A 15,661-nucleotide genomic window follows, 5' to 3' on the forward strand; every position below is an offset into this window, starting at 1 on the left:
ACTTTAAATTTTCAGGCAGGCTCTGAAATACATTTGCAGAAAACCTCAGTTTGCTTTCAGATCTTTTGACTCACCTGCCAAAAACCAATATCCACTTCCAAAGATAGACAAAGGCATTCAACCTCCTGGGACCATCTCATTATAAACTCCAGGAACAACAGCAGAACATAAAACCTTGAAAAGGGAGGATTTTACTTTTTTTTACTTTGACTCTACTAAGACAAGAACATCAGGATGTTACAGACCTCTGCAAACTATAAAACCTTCACAGCCTTTTCTCCAAACCATAATTAGTTGTTACCTTGCCTGGTGTCCTTTGACTAAGTAATTCTCCTTCCCTTAACCTTTGTCCAACTTTCTCTCTCTATAGGGACAATGTGATTTGCTTCTCAGGAAGGTACTGCCCTTTATTCATTTTAACCTTCTCAGCTTAACTGTGGGAATCCTGGACTCCAGCCTCCCGTCTCACCTCCTAGACAGCTATGCATTAGTCCATCAGACTTAGACAGCATGATTCAAATCCAATGGTGCTACGAAAATAAAGTCTTGCACTTCATAAACAAGAAATCTTTCCACATTCACGTTAAAAACCCCATTAATCTTACTGCAAGTTCAGCTGGCACCTGCAAAAAAGCCCTAAGTTCATTATTTTATACAAGTACCCGCAGTCCTGTCACTTTAATACTACACAATGTCAAGAAGGGTCTGAAAAAAATTTAAAAATGAAAAATAAATTTCTGCTATGATATGCAACAGCTAAGTACATGCAACTGATCTACTAAGTAGCTTAATTAACAGTTTCACACACACAGAAAATCACTTCAGATCACAAGAGAAGTTGATTATCTGAAAGGCAGTAAGAAGACTTCAATTCACACTGCAACTTCCACTGATTTGACCAGACAGAGAAGACCTAGGGAAAAATGGGATCCAAAACGCCACAGACTGATAGTTGTTAACTTGCGTACTGATCTGACAGAATGAGTTATTTTACTGCCTCTTCTCATAAAAGAAATTTCATATATTAGATAGAAGTCTTCTTGTGATCCTAAATACACTAGCAAAATGCTTCCCTATCACGTGTTTGTCAAAATTATTTTTTCAGCAATACCACTGCAAGTGTGGAATTAAGCTACTTTGCATACCTTGGTCAACTTGCTAGTTACAGCAAATGTCTAGGAGGTCACATTCAACAGAATGGTCACACATATTATATATCAAGCCCAAATTTTACAAAAACAAACAAGAGGTAAAAATGCAACAAAATATCAATAGAATTTTTAGCCAGTATGTTCCTCTACTTCAGGTTTATAATTATCTACTGACTGCTTGTAATTTCACCCACATCTTTTCTATGTAAGTACTAGCAACAAAAGAGACCTAATTTCTACTACCATCTAATTTTTGTTGCTGTAAATTCTGTTTTTTTTCCTATTGATTCAACTTTTACTCCAGTTTTTAGCCACACTATTTTAAAATTAAAGGATGCTGCTTCACATGTCCTAAGCAATGTACAAGACCTAGAAGATACTCTAGCTTAGACATTCCCTAGGGTATCAGCCTTTCACTAGGCAGTGCACAACACATTAAACTTTAAGTCCCCTTTCTGCACCTTTCACACTCTTATTTCTAGTCAGGTACTTAAACAAATAGTAAATCTAACTGATTTCTCCTCTCCCTCTGGATATGTAATATGTGGTAAGGAGAAGAACTGTTCAGTAGCTGAAGAATAAACTTTTTAGAGCACCCCGATAGTAATATCACATACAACTTCACCTGCCACACAAAGGCACTTTTTCTGTCAAAATCAGTCCCACTTTCTCTTGCCCACTTTCATCCTGTTAGATGGCTGTTTCTGTTCTTACAAGGACCACTCAACCTGTAGCAGAATACAAGCACAGGTATATTTGCAACTCCATGATAAATTGCATTAGAAAACTGGTCTGGCTTACAAACAAATCACCAGCAGAAATAAGTAGTTTGGTTTATCACAATCTCTCACCACACAACTGAACAAAGAATTTTGCTACCTTCTCTCATGGGATAGGACAGAAAATAGGAGCTTCCAGAGACACAGGAAGTAGGAACTATTTATTTGGCAGCAGTTTTGGCTTATGTCAGTTGAAAGCCTATGTGAAATTGCAGCATCACTTCAGAACTGTGGCTAGACTTCAAGAGCAGAGGGGAACTCTTCAAAATTAAAGAACTGAGGTCAAATTTAATTTTCCACTCTTAACAGTCGCAGCAAACTAGCACAAAGCAAATCTCATCGTGGGTATAACAAACTCACCAGTAATCAAGAAAAAGCATAAGGCTTTTTAAAAGGAAAAATACTACTCATACCTAATTCAAAAGACTTTAGAGGTGTACAAGAGTAGAGAACCAAACTAATCAACCAAACAGAGAAAATATTTTCCAACAGGTTTATTATTGTATTGTTCTAAAAGAAACTTGTAAAAATGCCAAAATTTAAAATTATCCATTATTTTCTACTACACAACCCTATTCTAAGTTTCTTCTAACTTGCCAAACAAAAATCTGCCGTGTCATTTGTTGTCCCAAGTTGATGTTCTGAAAAGTATCAGATACAACCAGTCCAACTACCTACAAAAAATGAGGGAAAATAGTGTAAGTTTATTCATATTAAAAAGGTACTGTAGCTCAGCTCTTTCATTATACTCTCCACTACTTCCAAGTTCAGGAGAAGGAATTCCTTTTATATTCTCTAGAATGGTCTTCTAGGTAACAAAAGGGAGGTTACGACTAAAAAAAGGTTATACTTGAAAGGCTTAATATGAAGTTAAATAAGTGGTACTTGTAATATGTGTTAGTATTTAACATAACAGTAAAGCTTGCCTTGAAGGTTTTTTTCAGTATCATGTGCTAGCAACTACTGCAACTGAAATTACCAAGGAGATTAGTTGTGAAGAAGAAAGATTCCTATGGCTTCACCCAGGTCATTATTGCAAACAAAAATCAATATTAAATTATCATGAAGTAGTAAGAACATCACCACCTTTCAGTCAAAACAAGAAAGAAGTCCATGAACAGCATGTAAGTGCCATCATATTAAAATAAACCTTCACATTAGGTCAAATTTCCATTATCAAATTAAAAAAAATGTTTTACTTAACAGACTATGCACTTCAGAAAAACTGACCAAACTTTATTCTGGATGCTTCTGAAACTGACAATGTCATTTGGTTAGAGCTGAAGAATGGAAGTCTGCATTTTCTCCAGTTTTTAGATAGTTAACACAATTACATGTTGTGTTAGACATCAAAAATAAATCCTAAAGACTTTCCTTACAAAGCAAAACCTCATTTTAGCAAGTCAAATTTATGATTATTCACCTAATTTAGTACCTTTCTATTTGTATGTTTAAAAGGTAAACACGAAGTTTCTCTGATAATTATTTTTTTCAAAATCAGTATCTCGCTTTACTGTTTCCTTACAACCGCTTCTTCAGCAATTAATCCTAACCCTTTTTCTTTACATAAAACTTCTAACAACACAAGTGTTTAGAGATCCAGAATCGTGATCTGATAGGTCTACAAAAGCACAATGAAAAATTGTCCTTACCTCGTAACTTCTGAATGCAGAATGAGTTGTATCTTAACTCCCCTGTACTTAAGTGTTTGGTATTTTTAAGATGGTGCAATTCGAACTAAACATAGTATTCCTGCTGAAGTCATGCAACTTACTTACATAATGACATTATCAGATTTCAGTTTGAAGAGCAATTATGACATATTTAGCATTTGTCCACCCTTGAAGAAGTCTTGCTCCTGCAGTTTTACTAGCAGACTGAAAGTCTCATCTATACTAAGATTATTGATACGCTGCCGCACACTCTCATTTTTGGCTTTTTATCCTGTTGCTGACATAGCTTTTTTGATGATCTCTTGGAATTCTTATGATAAAACCAGTTTGAAATTTAGCAAGTACAAAATAATTTCAAGATTAGGCTGGTATTATTCCTTTGCCTACATTAACAATTATTATGCTAATTGTCTCCCCTGATACTTGTCTTTCAGAATCCTAATTTATATTGTCTCTCTCCTACCACATCTCTCTCCCCTATTTAAATAACTTAAGAATACATTGATTCTGCATGGGACTATAAACTTTCACTTGAATTAAAAGCAGCCTAATTTCTAACATACAGAAAAATCAACACCTCTATCTACTTCTTTTTCATAGAAATGCCACCACAGAAGTTACTACCAAAGGTTCAATAAACAGAACTACAATGAAAAAAGTAGTGAGAGTTCACTGTAGAGGGATGTTTAAATGAGTAGTAGTCATGTCTTTAAACCCATTCATCAAGTTAATTAGAATCACTGTTTCCTACAAAAGCCCAAACATGCTGAATTCTCTTATCTGTTACTCTTTTGAGGTTTTCAGTTGCATAGACTCAGTGATCCAGTGTATATTGGTAAAATTTGTATCTCAATCTGATATCAAAAGCTAGACAGCATGCTTTCTGGTACAAACTCCTTCAATAAATATTAAACAAAGTAAATTTTAATAACACATGCCAAAAAAAGGAATTAAGAACTCTATCTCACTCGAAGTTCTGATCAACACTGCATAGACAGATACAAGAATTCTATCCTGTAATTATTTGTTGGGAAGAATTTGTCCTCAGGGCAAAATAGTCATATGTTTAATGGAAATGAACGACTCATTCTAAGGTATTACCACTATCCATCGTTTGTTTCAGCAGGGAAAAGTGCTAACACAGTTATTGAATTCACTTATCATAAAAACATTGAGAACAGAGCATTATATACAGAAAAGATTAAGATTACAGTCCCCAGGTATCAGCCTTAGGATGTTTCATGCAGTTACTGAACAGCATAAAAAACTTCAGTTGACAGGCCTCAGCAAGTAACTGGCACTGTTTCATATCCATACAAGAGAAAGCTTTTAACGTCACATACCGATTTCTTTTTAATGTCCTCCAGATCTTTGAGTTCATTCTCAATCTTTGTGATTAATTCCCTGAGTTCATCAAGATTAGTGCAAATAAGCTAAAAAAACAAATGAACACAAACACTTGGTGATGTGGGACTTGGAAAATGTACAATGAAATTAAATAAAATTTAAAAGCACATTATTACTTAGTGCCACCATGTGATTTTTATTTTCTCATAGTATTTTTAACCGTAAAAAAAAAAAAAACAAACAAAAAACCAGGACTTGTTGAGAGGAAGAAAATCTAAGAAGAAAATACTCTTATTCTTCAGACATAAACCACATCTCTACCTGTAAGCTTCCATTTCAAAATATAGGTATTTTCTTAAAACTTCTGTGAATAACAACCACCAAATTTGTCTCAAGTACAGTAATGAGTTAGAACAGCTCTGAGTATCAAACAAGTCCTTGGTGAACTAAGTATACTAGCTTTGTAGTATGCTGTGGTTATAACACTTGTTACAACTTTTCCTGAACATACCTTTAAATGCTTACACAGAGTATTCCAACCCTGGATATGTTCAAGAGGCATCTGGATCTGGTGATGGGGTTTGGTGATTTAGGAGTGACAGTGGTAGTGCTGGGGGGACAATTGGACTGGATGATCTTGAAGGTCTCTTCCAACCTTGATGATTCTAAGGCAGCCTAGTCATCTACCAAATCTACCTACTTAACATACGTTTTGAAAAAGTATTACATTCTTCTTATTCTTGTCTTTAGAAACCAGCTTTTAACATTTTTTTCCTTTCAGAAAATGGACGATATTTTCTTGAAAAAACTGTCAAACAAAGGTGATCTTACGTATTTTGTCTTACCATCATCTAGGGCAAGCTAAGACTTAAAAAACTAGACATTATTAAGATGTTAGGTTCTTTCAGGTTATCCAATATTAAGAAAGACTTGCTTTTTCTGAACAACCTTATTATTGAAAACATGTTGAAAAAGTTTAAGAAAATTAAATAAAAAAACCCCATACAAAACTCACCCTAAACATTAAAACATTTTTATCAAGCAACTGCTAAGTATTTTTTCCAAATCAGCAATTTATAACAATATATTTTATTTCAAATTCATGTGCAGTTCCAGATTTTCAGCAAATTCATATTGAAAAAGCACCTTTGCTAGTCACAATTAAAACACTGAATCGACACTTTTAGCAAAACAAATTTCAGAAACCTCTAATGCACACATGCCATTATTTTCGTAACATTTGTGTGCATTTGAAGCATTGAGGAAATGGAGTGACTCAAACCAAAGCTTACAGTTTTCTCATTTATCATGTTAGAATAGGAAATTAATAAGGAAATTGCAGTGTCTTGCCACAGACAGTATATACAAAATTTGCTTAGGAAGGTATCTCTCTTGACCCAGAAAACAGAATTACTAATGTGCAACTCTACTAGGTTCAACATGCACGTCCTGCACTTAAAGAATACATAAAATACAAACTGAATACATATAATACATAAAATATAAACTGAAGCCAAATACTGGCTTTGTCTGGCCTGTGAAGAAACCTATGACACTGCATTATTAAGCAAAAAAGTACATCACAAAGTCCTTGACAAAAGTCAATAAAGGCATGGATAAAAGTTTTCCCTACACAATTATAATCCACTTGTTTTGACTATACATACACCTGACAATTCAGTTACTAAATTTTATTGCTGCTTTTTATTTTTCCTATGTGACCAATACAAACTACATCAATGGGAAAAACAATGCCAATAAATAAAGTTTAACTTTCTTGGGGTTGGGGGTGACAGGCAAGAGTAATCAAATCTCTAAGTCACAATTTTCATCCGATGAGATGTACATTTGAGGGTCATAACTCTGTGTCAACTACCTACTGGTAAAACAAGGAAAGTAACAGCAGCTGAGTTTGGAGGATTTACGGTCAAAATTAGTTTAGTATTTGAAATACTCCAATACTGTACTGAAAAGCACTATAAAAAGGGTTCAAGAAAAAACTTTGATTTTTTCATTCACAGTATGACTTGAGATGAGAAAATAAAGATGCATGCTGACTGGGAAGAAGCTAATTCTTAAACTTCTCTCACATGGTTAACATTTCCTATCTTATAGAATGAAGCTAGTATTTTGAAGAAAGGATGAAAAAAACAGTAATGAAAATAACGAAGTGTACTTCACATGATCATTTTGATATGGACTCTAGATGCTATTTCTCCCAATGAAATTCTTATTTATATTTCAGTGTTCTTTGCTCATGGTTGGTAATTGGTGGAACTTAGCAATTCAATTTCCTGCAAACAAGATTGCCTTCTGACTTGTTTTGTATGTTTTTATGGGTAAGTTAACATTAAGGCAAAAAAAAAAAAGTATTAATGTTACAATCTAATAATTCTGTCAGATTCTGATAGCTTACTGGCAGTTTCACATATGGCTCCTGAAGAACACACTTTCTAATCACTTATCATGAAAAAAATAATCAGAAGTGAAAAAATATTTCCTTTTTCAAATACCAGAGAGAGTGAAATATTTGCCCCTATTCTCTAGAACACTACATGGTGGCTTAAAGATTCAGGTTGTAAACATTCACATTAATGTAATCTCATTAGTTGTGTACATGTTAACATGAGTACATGCAACACAGACACCATCACATCCAGCACAATACTTACTACATAGGGACTTATTTTTCATAGGCAATAAGCATCCTGTTTTTCAACTGTGTAGAGTGGAAGCTTCAGGTACTCAGTATTCAGTAAAATTTCAAATTCAGTGTTCAACTTTCATGTTATGATACAACCTCAGATCTCAGTAATCTCTCAAAGACTCTCATTGACTCCTAAAACTTCAAGGAAGAAATACAAAGAAGTCCCCCCTGAACTTTTAAAGGAAAGACGGGGAACCAAGCTCCACTCCAGCTTGGGACTCTCCTGTAATCAATTTATAAATGAACTCTTTAGCATCATAGAACCATATCTAATCTGTGGATCTATTGATAAATACAAACCTAGTGTACTCCCCCAGATCACTGATGTCTTTCCTTGCCCCCTTAACTTCAGACAAACTTTTCACACAATTTTTACACACTTGAACAGGGTCTTATCTTTATTTCAGGTTATTTGTGTAATGACTGTTATTTATAATTGCATTTCCTACGAAGCTGCTCTTTTATCACTGATATCTACACGTGGAAAACGTTCAGATATCCCCCTTTTGAGATCTGCATTTAATATAGACCACAGCTGATAAAACTGAAATTGTTCAAGACACACTGAAACAGAGTGTTCACGATCCTTTTCTCCTTAATTATCATACATGTAGGTCCATATGGCTAGGTGTGAATGTACATGAGGTGAAAGGAGAAAAGACTGAGGGAAGTACTGGTTACCAAACCTAAATGTACTCTGTAACTGGAAAAAAACCCCAAAACACATTAATGTCCCTTCTGTACAGCAGTGCAATTACTGTTAATTTCTTTAAAATGTTAATGAGCAACAGTAATAAGTAGCTTGGAACTCAATAATAAGCAAGAGACAACTAAATCATGATCTATGAAGCTGTAAACTCACTTCTCCGATAATTTTTAAAATATTAAAACCAGGACTTGGTTTTTGTGCCTTTTTATTTGGTAAAAAGCATTTAATTTGCATCTGCTTTTGATTTGAGTTTGTTTTGTTTTGGTTGCTTTTAGGGGTTTTGTGGGTTTTTTTTAAAGCAGCCTTGAGCTATATATTATAAAAATGGCATTCTAAATATTAGATTAGGTAGCACTATCATCTCCTGAATTTTTGTTAGTAATTGATTTTGATTTGTGTCACCGCACACATTAGAAGACTTATTAATAGTAATTTACTCAGCTCTAAAGCTAAGTCATAATTTTCAGGTAAAAGATCTATCTATACTTAAGTATAGAACCTAATCTTACAAAATAAAGTGCCTTCTGGTTGGGTTTGGGGTTTTTTTACATTTGTAGGCTGCATATTATGAAGGCTGCATATGTAGGGAACATGTTATACTTTTTAATTTATTAACTTTCACTCCAAAAGAACTGATGGGTAGACGTGAATAGCAATATTCTTGTGGTTATACCCTCTTCTTGTGGTTATACCCTCCAGCATATCTCACAGGGCCTATAAGCTCTAAGCTGTTTTACCAAGCATTTGAAAAATATACTTGCATTTTTAACCAGTTACATCATTTCATAGTTTGGCCATTCATGCATGTGGGGAAGAATGTATTGAAGCACACCTTACCAGACTCCAAAAGTCTAAGTATTCTTCCAAATACAAACATTTTAATATTTGCAAATTCTTCTAACAGTCATACCTCTTGAAAGAGTCAGCTTAAGTTGCTAAAAACTGCTGTTAAAAAGCTCCTCAATAAGATTAAACTGCTCAATACTAATCAGTCTGAGCCTCACCTAAAACAGATATGAGTCCTAGCTTTGATCAAAAGAGCCAGAAGTATTTTATTACATTCTAATGTAAGGTTTTACAGATGATAATTAATATACACTTAGATACGTAAATGTACCTATGTTTTATCTACTAAAGCTAAAAGGTTGGGCTAAGTTTTAGACAGTGTTTTAGACAGACTACTTAACTGTAATAGTTTAATTATGTAAGAATTTATTTCTAACCTTACTGTATATATCCATGGCATGCAGGTAATGTGCTTGGAAAAAAAAAAATTTAGACACCACACCTATTTTTGGAGCTATTAGGAAACATTTTACTCACCCCCATTACAATATAGACAAAGTCAGTTTACACTTAAACATGAGTTGTTTCTCAACACTGACTGCTACTAACCATTTTTAACACCAGAAATTCTACTAGTTCCATCTGAAACACATGATAACGATGGAATCAGCTGATTCAGGGTGACGGTATTACAAAACAGTCATGATTCAGCGAGAGTCTACTGGCCAAACTAGCAGAGATTGCTTTCTGAAGAAAAAAAAAGATAGCCAAAGGAGAACTTCAATGGAAGCAGCCTTGCACACATAGAGAGCAACTTAGAACTGAAGTGCCGTAACACTTCTACTACAGCACCATAAAACCGTACTAGCATAATTCATACTCTTGGTGCTTTCTAGAGCCTAAGAGATCCTAGAGGCCTAGAAATCACATGGTGATAAGGAATAACAGTTGTAAGCAGGGTGAGCACTGTTGCTTATCTTGCAAGTCCTTCAGTTAACCAAGCCAAATTTCAGCTCAAGAACCACATTGTCACACCTCAAACAAAACCAAGTAATTTTATCCCAGAGAATTACATCTACCTTGAAAATGTTTTTAACAAGTCCTAGTATTTACAGGTTTTATACTGTAACAGATATATCTAGGATCATAAACAACACTGAAAATAGTGTTCAAGCTGCATATAATAAAAATTGTAAAATGTTTTTTACCAAGAGAAGGTGAAATGTACTTCTAAAAATACTATCAGTTTAAGCCTTTAAAACTAGAAGAAGCTTCAGTTAATATTTGCAAGGTCTCCATCAGAAACTAAAGGATTTATTTAACAGACATTCAGATTTCAACTGCTTAAAACAAAAATTAAAATAATAATTTACCTGAAATTCTGGTATGGTAGACTTTCTGACACCTTTCCTCTTCTTTGTGATTGCTTTTTTAGATAGCGATTTTTTTCCTTGTAAGATTAAAAGAGAAAAGCTTCATAATGCTGTTTGTTTTACTTTATTAATAAAACCAAATTACATACAGACTTGAAAGTTAAACTGCAACTGATGATAGCTTTCAGTAAAGCATGTAAACACGATGCATAAGAACTAGACTCAGCAGAAGCAAACATTAAACAAGTATCTGTGTACTGCAGTCTTTTGTGTGGGGTGGAAGGAAAAAAAAAGAAAAAGCCTACTACAATTTCAATAATACAGCCTCTAAAAATCTAAGTCATAAAAGTAACATTCACACCACTCTTCTGAAAGAAGTGAAATCTAGAACTTAAGGCACAAACATAAGAAATATAGCATCTTACCTGCAAGATTTTTTTCTCTAACACTGTAAAGAATCACATTAGGATCTGGGATCTCAGTATCTAATAGTAAAAAGACACACTCAAAAGACAAGCAGTATCTAGAAATTCCTGATCGAACATACTGAATTTACCAAGGAAATCAGACTGATTTGTTTCTTCTGCCTGTGGCAATACCTAACATTTTTAGAAGAATGCAAACAACTTCCTATAGTGCACTTCACATGCAGCTGTGCTATATACAAACCCGGATGTAACAAAAAATCTCTTTGAAGGTAAGGCAAGTGCTCTACTGCCTACAGTATCAGACTTCACAAGTCATATACATTTCTCAAATCAAGTAGTTATGTCACAGCAAGACAGCAAGGTTTCTTATATGGTTATTTCTACATTCATACCATAAATTTGAACAAGATCACTTTTGACTTGTTCACTCAGGCCAAAACCATCACTCTAACATTATCACTTGTTCACATTCTGGAATCCTAAACAATAATTAAAAACCTTAAACAAAGAGAGAGCATGAAGAAAATAATCATACAATGTAGAATTTGTTGTCAACTAGCATGATTGCAGACACTTGGTAATAAGCACAGGCAGATTTGATATTTATATGAATGAAAATATTGGCAAAAATTGCACTTAACCTTCTTCCTAACAGATGCTTTAGGTGTGTGCATATGTGTATGCACATGTACATACAAATATTTATAGATGCCTATGCAACTATATTTCCAGTTTATTACACTGTGAATTTCCTGAACGTCTTACCTGACTCTGAAATAAACACAGCTATGGGACAAGGCACTCGGCTTGAAGAATCTATAGCTGAAACTCCACACAAAATCAAACTATATTAAAATCAATAAAACAACCTAGAAACTCCCCATACCAAACATATTAAAAAAATTAAAGAGCCCTCAACTACCAAAACCAAACACTTATATATTTCACATTAGAGAGCAAGTGATAACACAGAGAAGCTTATTTATTAGAACAATAACCCAAACATTCTGACAATGGGCAAAAAAGCCAGCATTTTTGTTATACACTTTATGAATACAGCTGCGTGCTACTACTGAGAACAGTGCTGTTCATTGAATGAACTAAAGCTAACACTTAGAAGCTTTCTTGACAAACTGACTCAAAAAGAAGTCTAGTCATATGGCGGCTCGTTGTTATAGCCCTGTAAAAAAATGTTATCTGGAAATAAAATGAAAAGACAAAAAAATAAGGCAGCTAGACTGTCTTGCTTCTTTACAAAAAAGAAAAATTTTAATATGTTTAAAATAAAATTTTCATTTTACTTGAACACTTTCAACATATTTTTCAACAAGTATTTCCTTGACAATTTTCAGCATCCAGTGCTACATGATGTATGATGCAGTATAATTCAAGATGTAACAGTTAAACAGAAATATCCTCTTTTCCCCGATATATCCTTATGAAAATGACGAGGAAAATTTTTAGAAAGAGTTACAAATAATTAGAAACCCAAATAAAATAAACATTTCTTCCTTCACATCAGCATGAAAAGCTGAAAAGCATGAAGTAGGAAATACATGGAGATACAGACACACCAAGAATTCTTGTCCAGAAGCACAAGAAATATGAGCCTTACGTCATTAAAATAAAAATAGAATCTGACATATCATGAAGCATACCTGTTGGAATATATACCAAAAGACCTACACAACTCCCAGGCTAGTAACTTGTGCGAGCTAAGCATGAATCTGTATAGACCAGCAACACAGTCTTTTTCCCATCTTTTTGACACCAGATGTCCTATGGTGCAGGCATTTTTTGATATCATGAATTAAAAGCTAAGAAAAAGCTACAGATATTTGTGTGAAGGGAGAGAATTAATATATACAGCAAACTAATTACAGCAAATTCATCTTCCGCCTCAGTAACACCCTTTTAAAATACAAAATTGATATTAGAAAGAAGTTGCAGTGGTAGTACTGGTAATTTCTCCCTTTAAAAAAAACTTGTGTATGGTTTTCCAAAAATCATTTCTCAGCTTCAAACAGTGGTAACAAAACCAAATCTTTCACAACTGGCAGTTATCCATAATTCATATGTATTACATAGGTGAAATACATTATTAAAAAGTGTATAAAAACCCATCTTTGTAACCCAGAGGTGTGATGGTTTTGTGGATTTCCTCTTAGCATCCAGACTTGCAACCGTGTAATAAACTTAAGTATCTTGTCTATGTAATTGGTTATACACACCCAGCTACTAACCCTGACTGGGTTAACAAAATCACTAGTGAGAGGCAACTTCTCAAATCACTTCACTGAGGTCTGCTAGAGATCTTTGGCCCATAACCCCAGGTGAAGAAACTATTTCAAGGGCTTATATTAATTCCTGAGCAGATCAAGTAATGTTTCTGAGAGCAGTTAGATCACAGTGCATTTTGAATCATGGTGTACTGTACCTTTCAGAGCATACTCAATTACAAATATATTTAACTGCTGACTAAAAGCAATAAATTAGAAAAACCTTAGAACCTTATTAGAACCTTATTAAACCTTAGTAGAACCCTAAGTCCTTACTAGAAAAGTATTTCTAATTAAGAATCTCATATACATAATCTGTTTAGTTCACTGACTCAATTCAACTCAGCCTGCTTCCTTCCCACATTGAAAGACATTCCTGTGTAACTTTACATTTACTAACAATTTACTGTGATATAATTACTAATTATGTCTCCACACAGCCTTTTCCAAAAGGCTCCACACTTCAGTTGGTTTCAGTTCAGAGTGGAAGAGACAATGAGGCTCCACACTTCAGTTGGTTTCAGTTCAGAGTGGAAGAGACAATGAGGCATCTCATCCCCAAAAGGAGTTCACAGGAAATCAACATTTTATTAACCAAGAGCCCCGTAGCCAGCTCTGTGAAAATTCTTATACATTAAACTTAAATTCAGTAGGTGCAGGAGATACCTGACTGCTATAGGTTTTCGTTTCAAGCCAAAACAAATTCTACAGATAATATCAGTGAATAGATATACAAGCAATTAATAAAGTAACATAACAACTAGGAACTGAACACTAATTATGAGCATCCAAAAAACACACTAGAGAAATTAAATGCAACTAAAACATAAACCATCTCAAGTTGGTCTTGCATCTAAAGGTGAAAAAGGGGAAACAAAGAAGTAATTCAGATCTCTTCTAGTACTAGTTTAGGGGCAAAAAAATGAGACTAATAAAACACTAAACCCCAAAAATGCTCTTGACACTTGTAAATTACTTCAGCAAGATCAGAACAATACAACCTATTTATAACTTGTTCACATTGGGATCAATTGATTTGAAAACAGAAACTTTTTTACAGATCTAGTAAAACTTTTTATTGTGAACTCTGCTATTTGAGTTCTTGTGGCTTCTCCTTGAAGAACAAAAGCAATGCCAATCCATGCTTCAAATTATAAAGTGACAACACAGAGCAATTTTGAATAAATACTTATTTTAATAATTATTTTTATAAGAATGCCACTTATTTGTTGGATATAGAGCAGATTATTGTTATCCCAGATGGGGCAACAGATGTTTTTAATATCAAACACTAACTCAGAAGTATTTGTCATGGTAGAATACAGTTAAGTTAGCCCTGTCCAACTGCAAGAATTTCTCTTTTTTCATTACATTCTAGCAGCAACTGCAGTGTTCTCAAATTAAATAACAGGCCCTGTATCTTTCTGTTAACAAATTTGTAAGACACACTTCATGTCTTTCAAAGATTTGGCAACTACTGAGCATATCCTGTTTCCTTTTACTCTCCTATTCTTCTATCTTGCTTCCAACAGCTCTTCTTTTAGAAAATACAACATGGTACAATCTGGAAAATGAAGCATTATTACATTTTGAAACTTCCATATTGACACAGCATACACTTTTACATAGTCAAATGAGCTAAGTCAGTCCGAACAAGTGCATTAATATTGCTGATTTACGGAACAACGTAAAGAAACCCTATAAAACCTGTATCTCTGAAGACAGCGGCACTGAAGCTTAATGCATGGAGTACATTGTTACAACTTGCTGGAATACCTCACAATGTTTCAACATGATCAACAGGCTGTTCCTTTATCTACAGGCTTGACAACACGACAAAGTTTTTACAACACTGAAAAGTCTCCAAAAGACTTCTGAAGATTAAACTCCCAAGGACAGTAAACCAGGCACTACAAAGTTGCTGCAAGGCTGTTAAATTTATTTTCTTACGTTCAAGCAATGTTTGACTTCACACACAAAATGCAATGGTACTCTAAAGAAATAAAATATATAGTAAAATTGACTTCAAGCAGGCAGACTATTATGAATCTTCCAGAGCATGAGTACAGGGTATGGAATTTACGACCAAGGTTCTTCTAAACTAGTGTGCTGTACTGGTGTTTTCTATACCAATTGGAATAAAAGAGATTCAATTTACACTTACTTCAACCTCTCTTTCAGGCACATCACAGTTATTTCATATAGCCTCTGGTCCCTCCTATTTTCTCAACCCTACAGATGTTCTGAATTTCATCCAATCCCCTTTTCAAACATGCAATTGTAGGATTCTTATGCTCTTGTACTGTGCCTTGCACTGAAACTTTTATTTATCTAACTCCAGTAAGAAAATAACATTCAAAAATGAATGCATAGCATGCAGTTGTTTACAGAACTGTTCTCTCTGATTCTGTCTTTCCATTACGTTCAGT

General features: G+C 34.2%; 1 protein-coding gene across 1 annotated transcript in view; it reads right to left on the reverse strand.

Annotated features, from left to right (window-relative positions):
- BRD10 (bromodomain containing 10) overlaps positions 1 to 15,661 on the reverse strand; it is a 54,598-nt gene that overhangs the window by 25,091 nt on the left and 13,846 nt on the right. The window contains exons 5-6 of the mRNA XM_069001210.1: positions 10,526 to 10,602; positions 4,947 to 5,036 (exon numbers count right to left, since the gene is read on the reverse strand). Coding sequence (XP_068857311.1) covers positions 4,947 to 5,036; positions 10,526 to 10,602 — 167 coding nt within the window. The remainder of the gene's footprint in view (positions 1 to 4,946; positions 5,037 to 10,525; positions 10,603 to 15,661) is intronic.

This window comes from Aphelocoma coerulescens (genome assembly GCF_041296385.1).
Source record: "Aphelocoma coerulescens isolate FSJ_1873_10779 chromosome Z unlocalized genomic scaffold, UR_Acoe_1.0 ChrZ, whole genome shotgun sequence".
Lineage (NCBI taxonomy): Eukaryota > Metazoa > Chordata > Aves > Passeriformes > Corvidae > Aphelocoma > Aphelocoma coerulescens.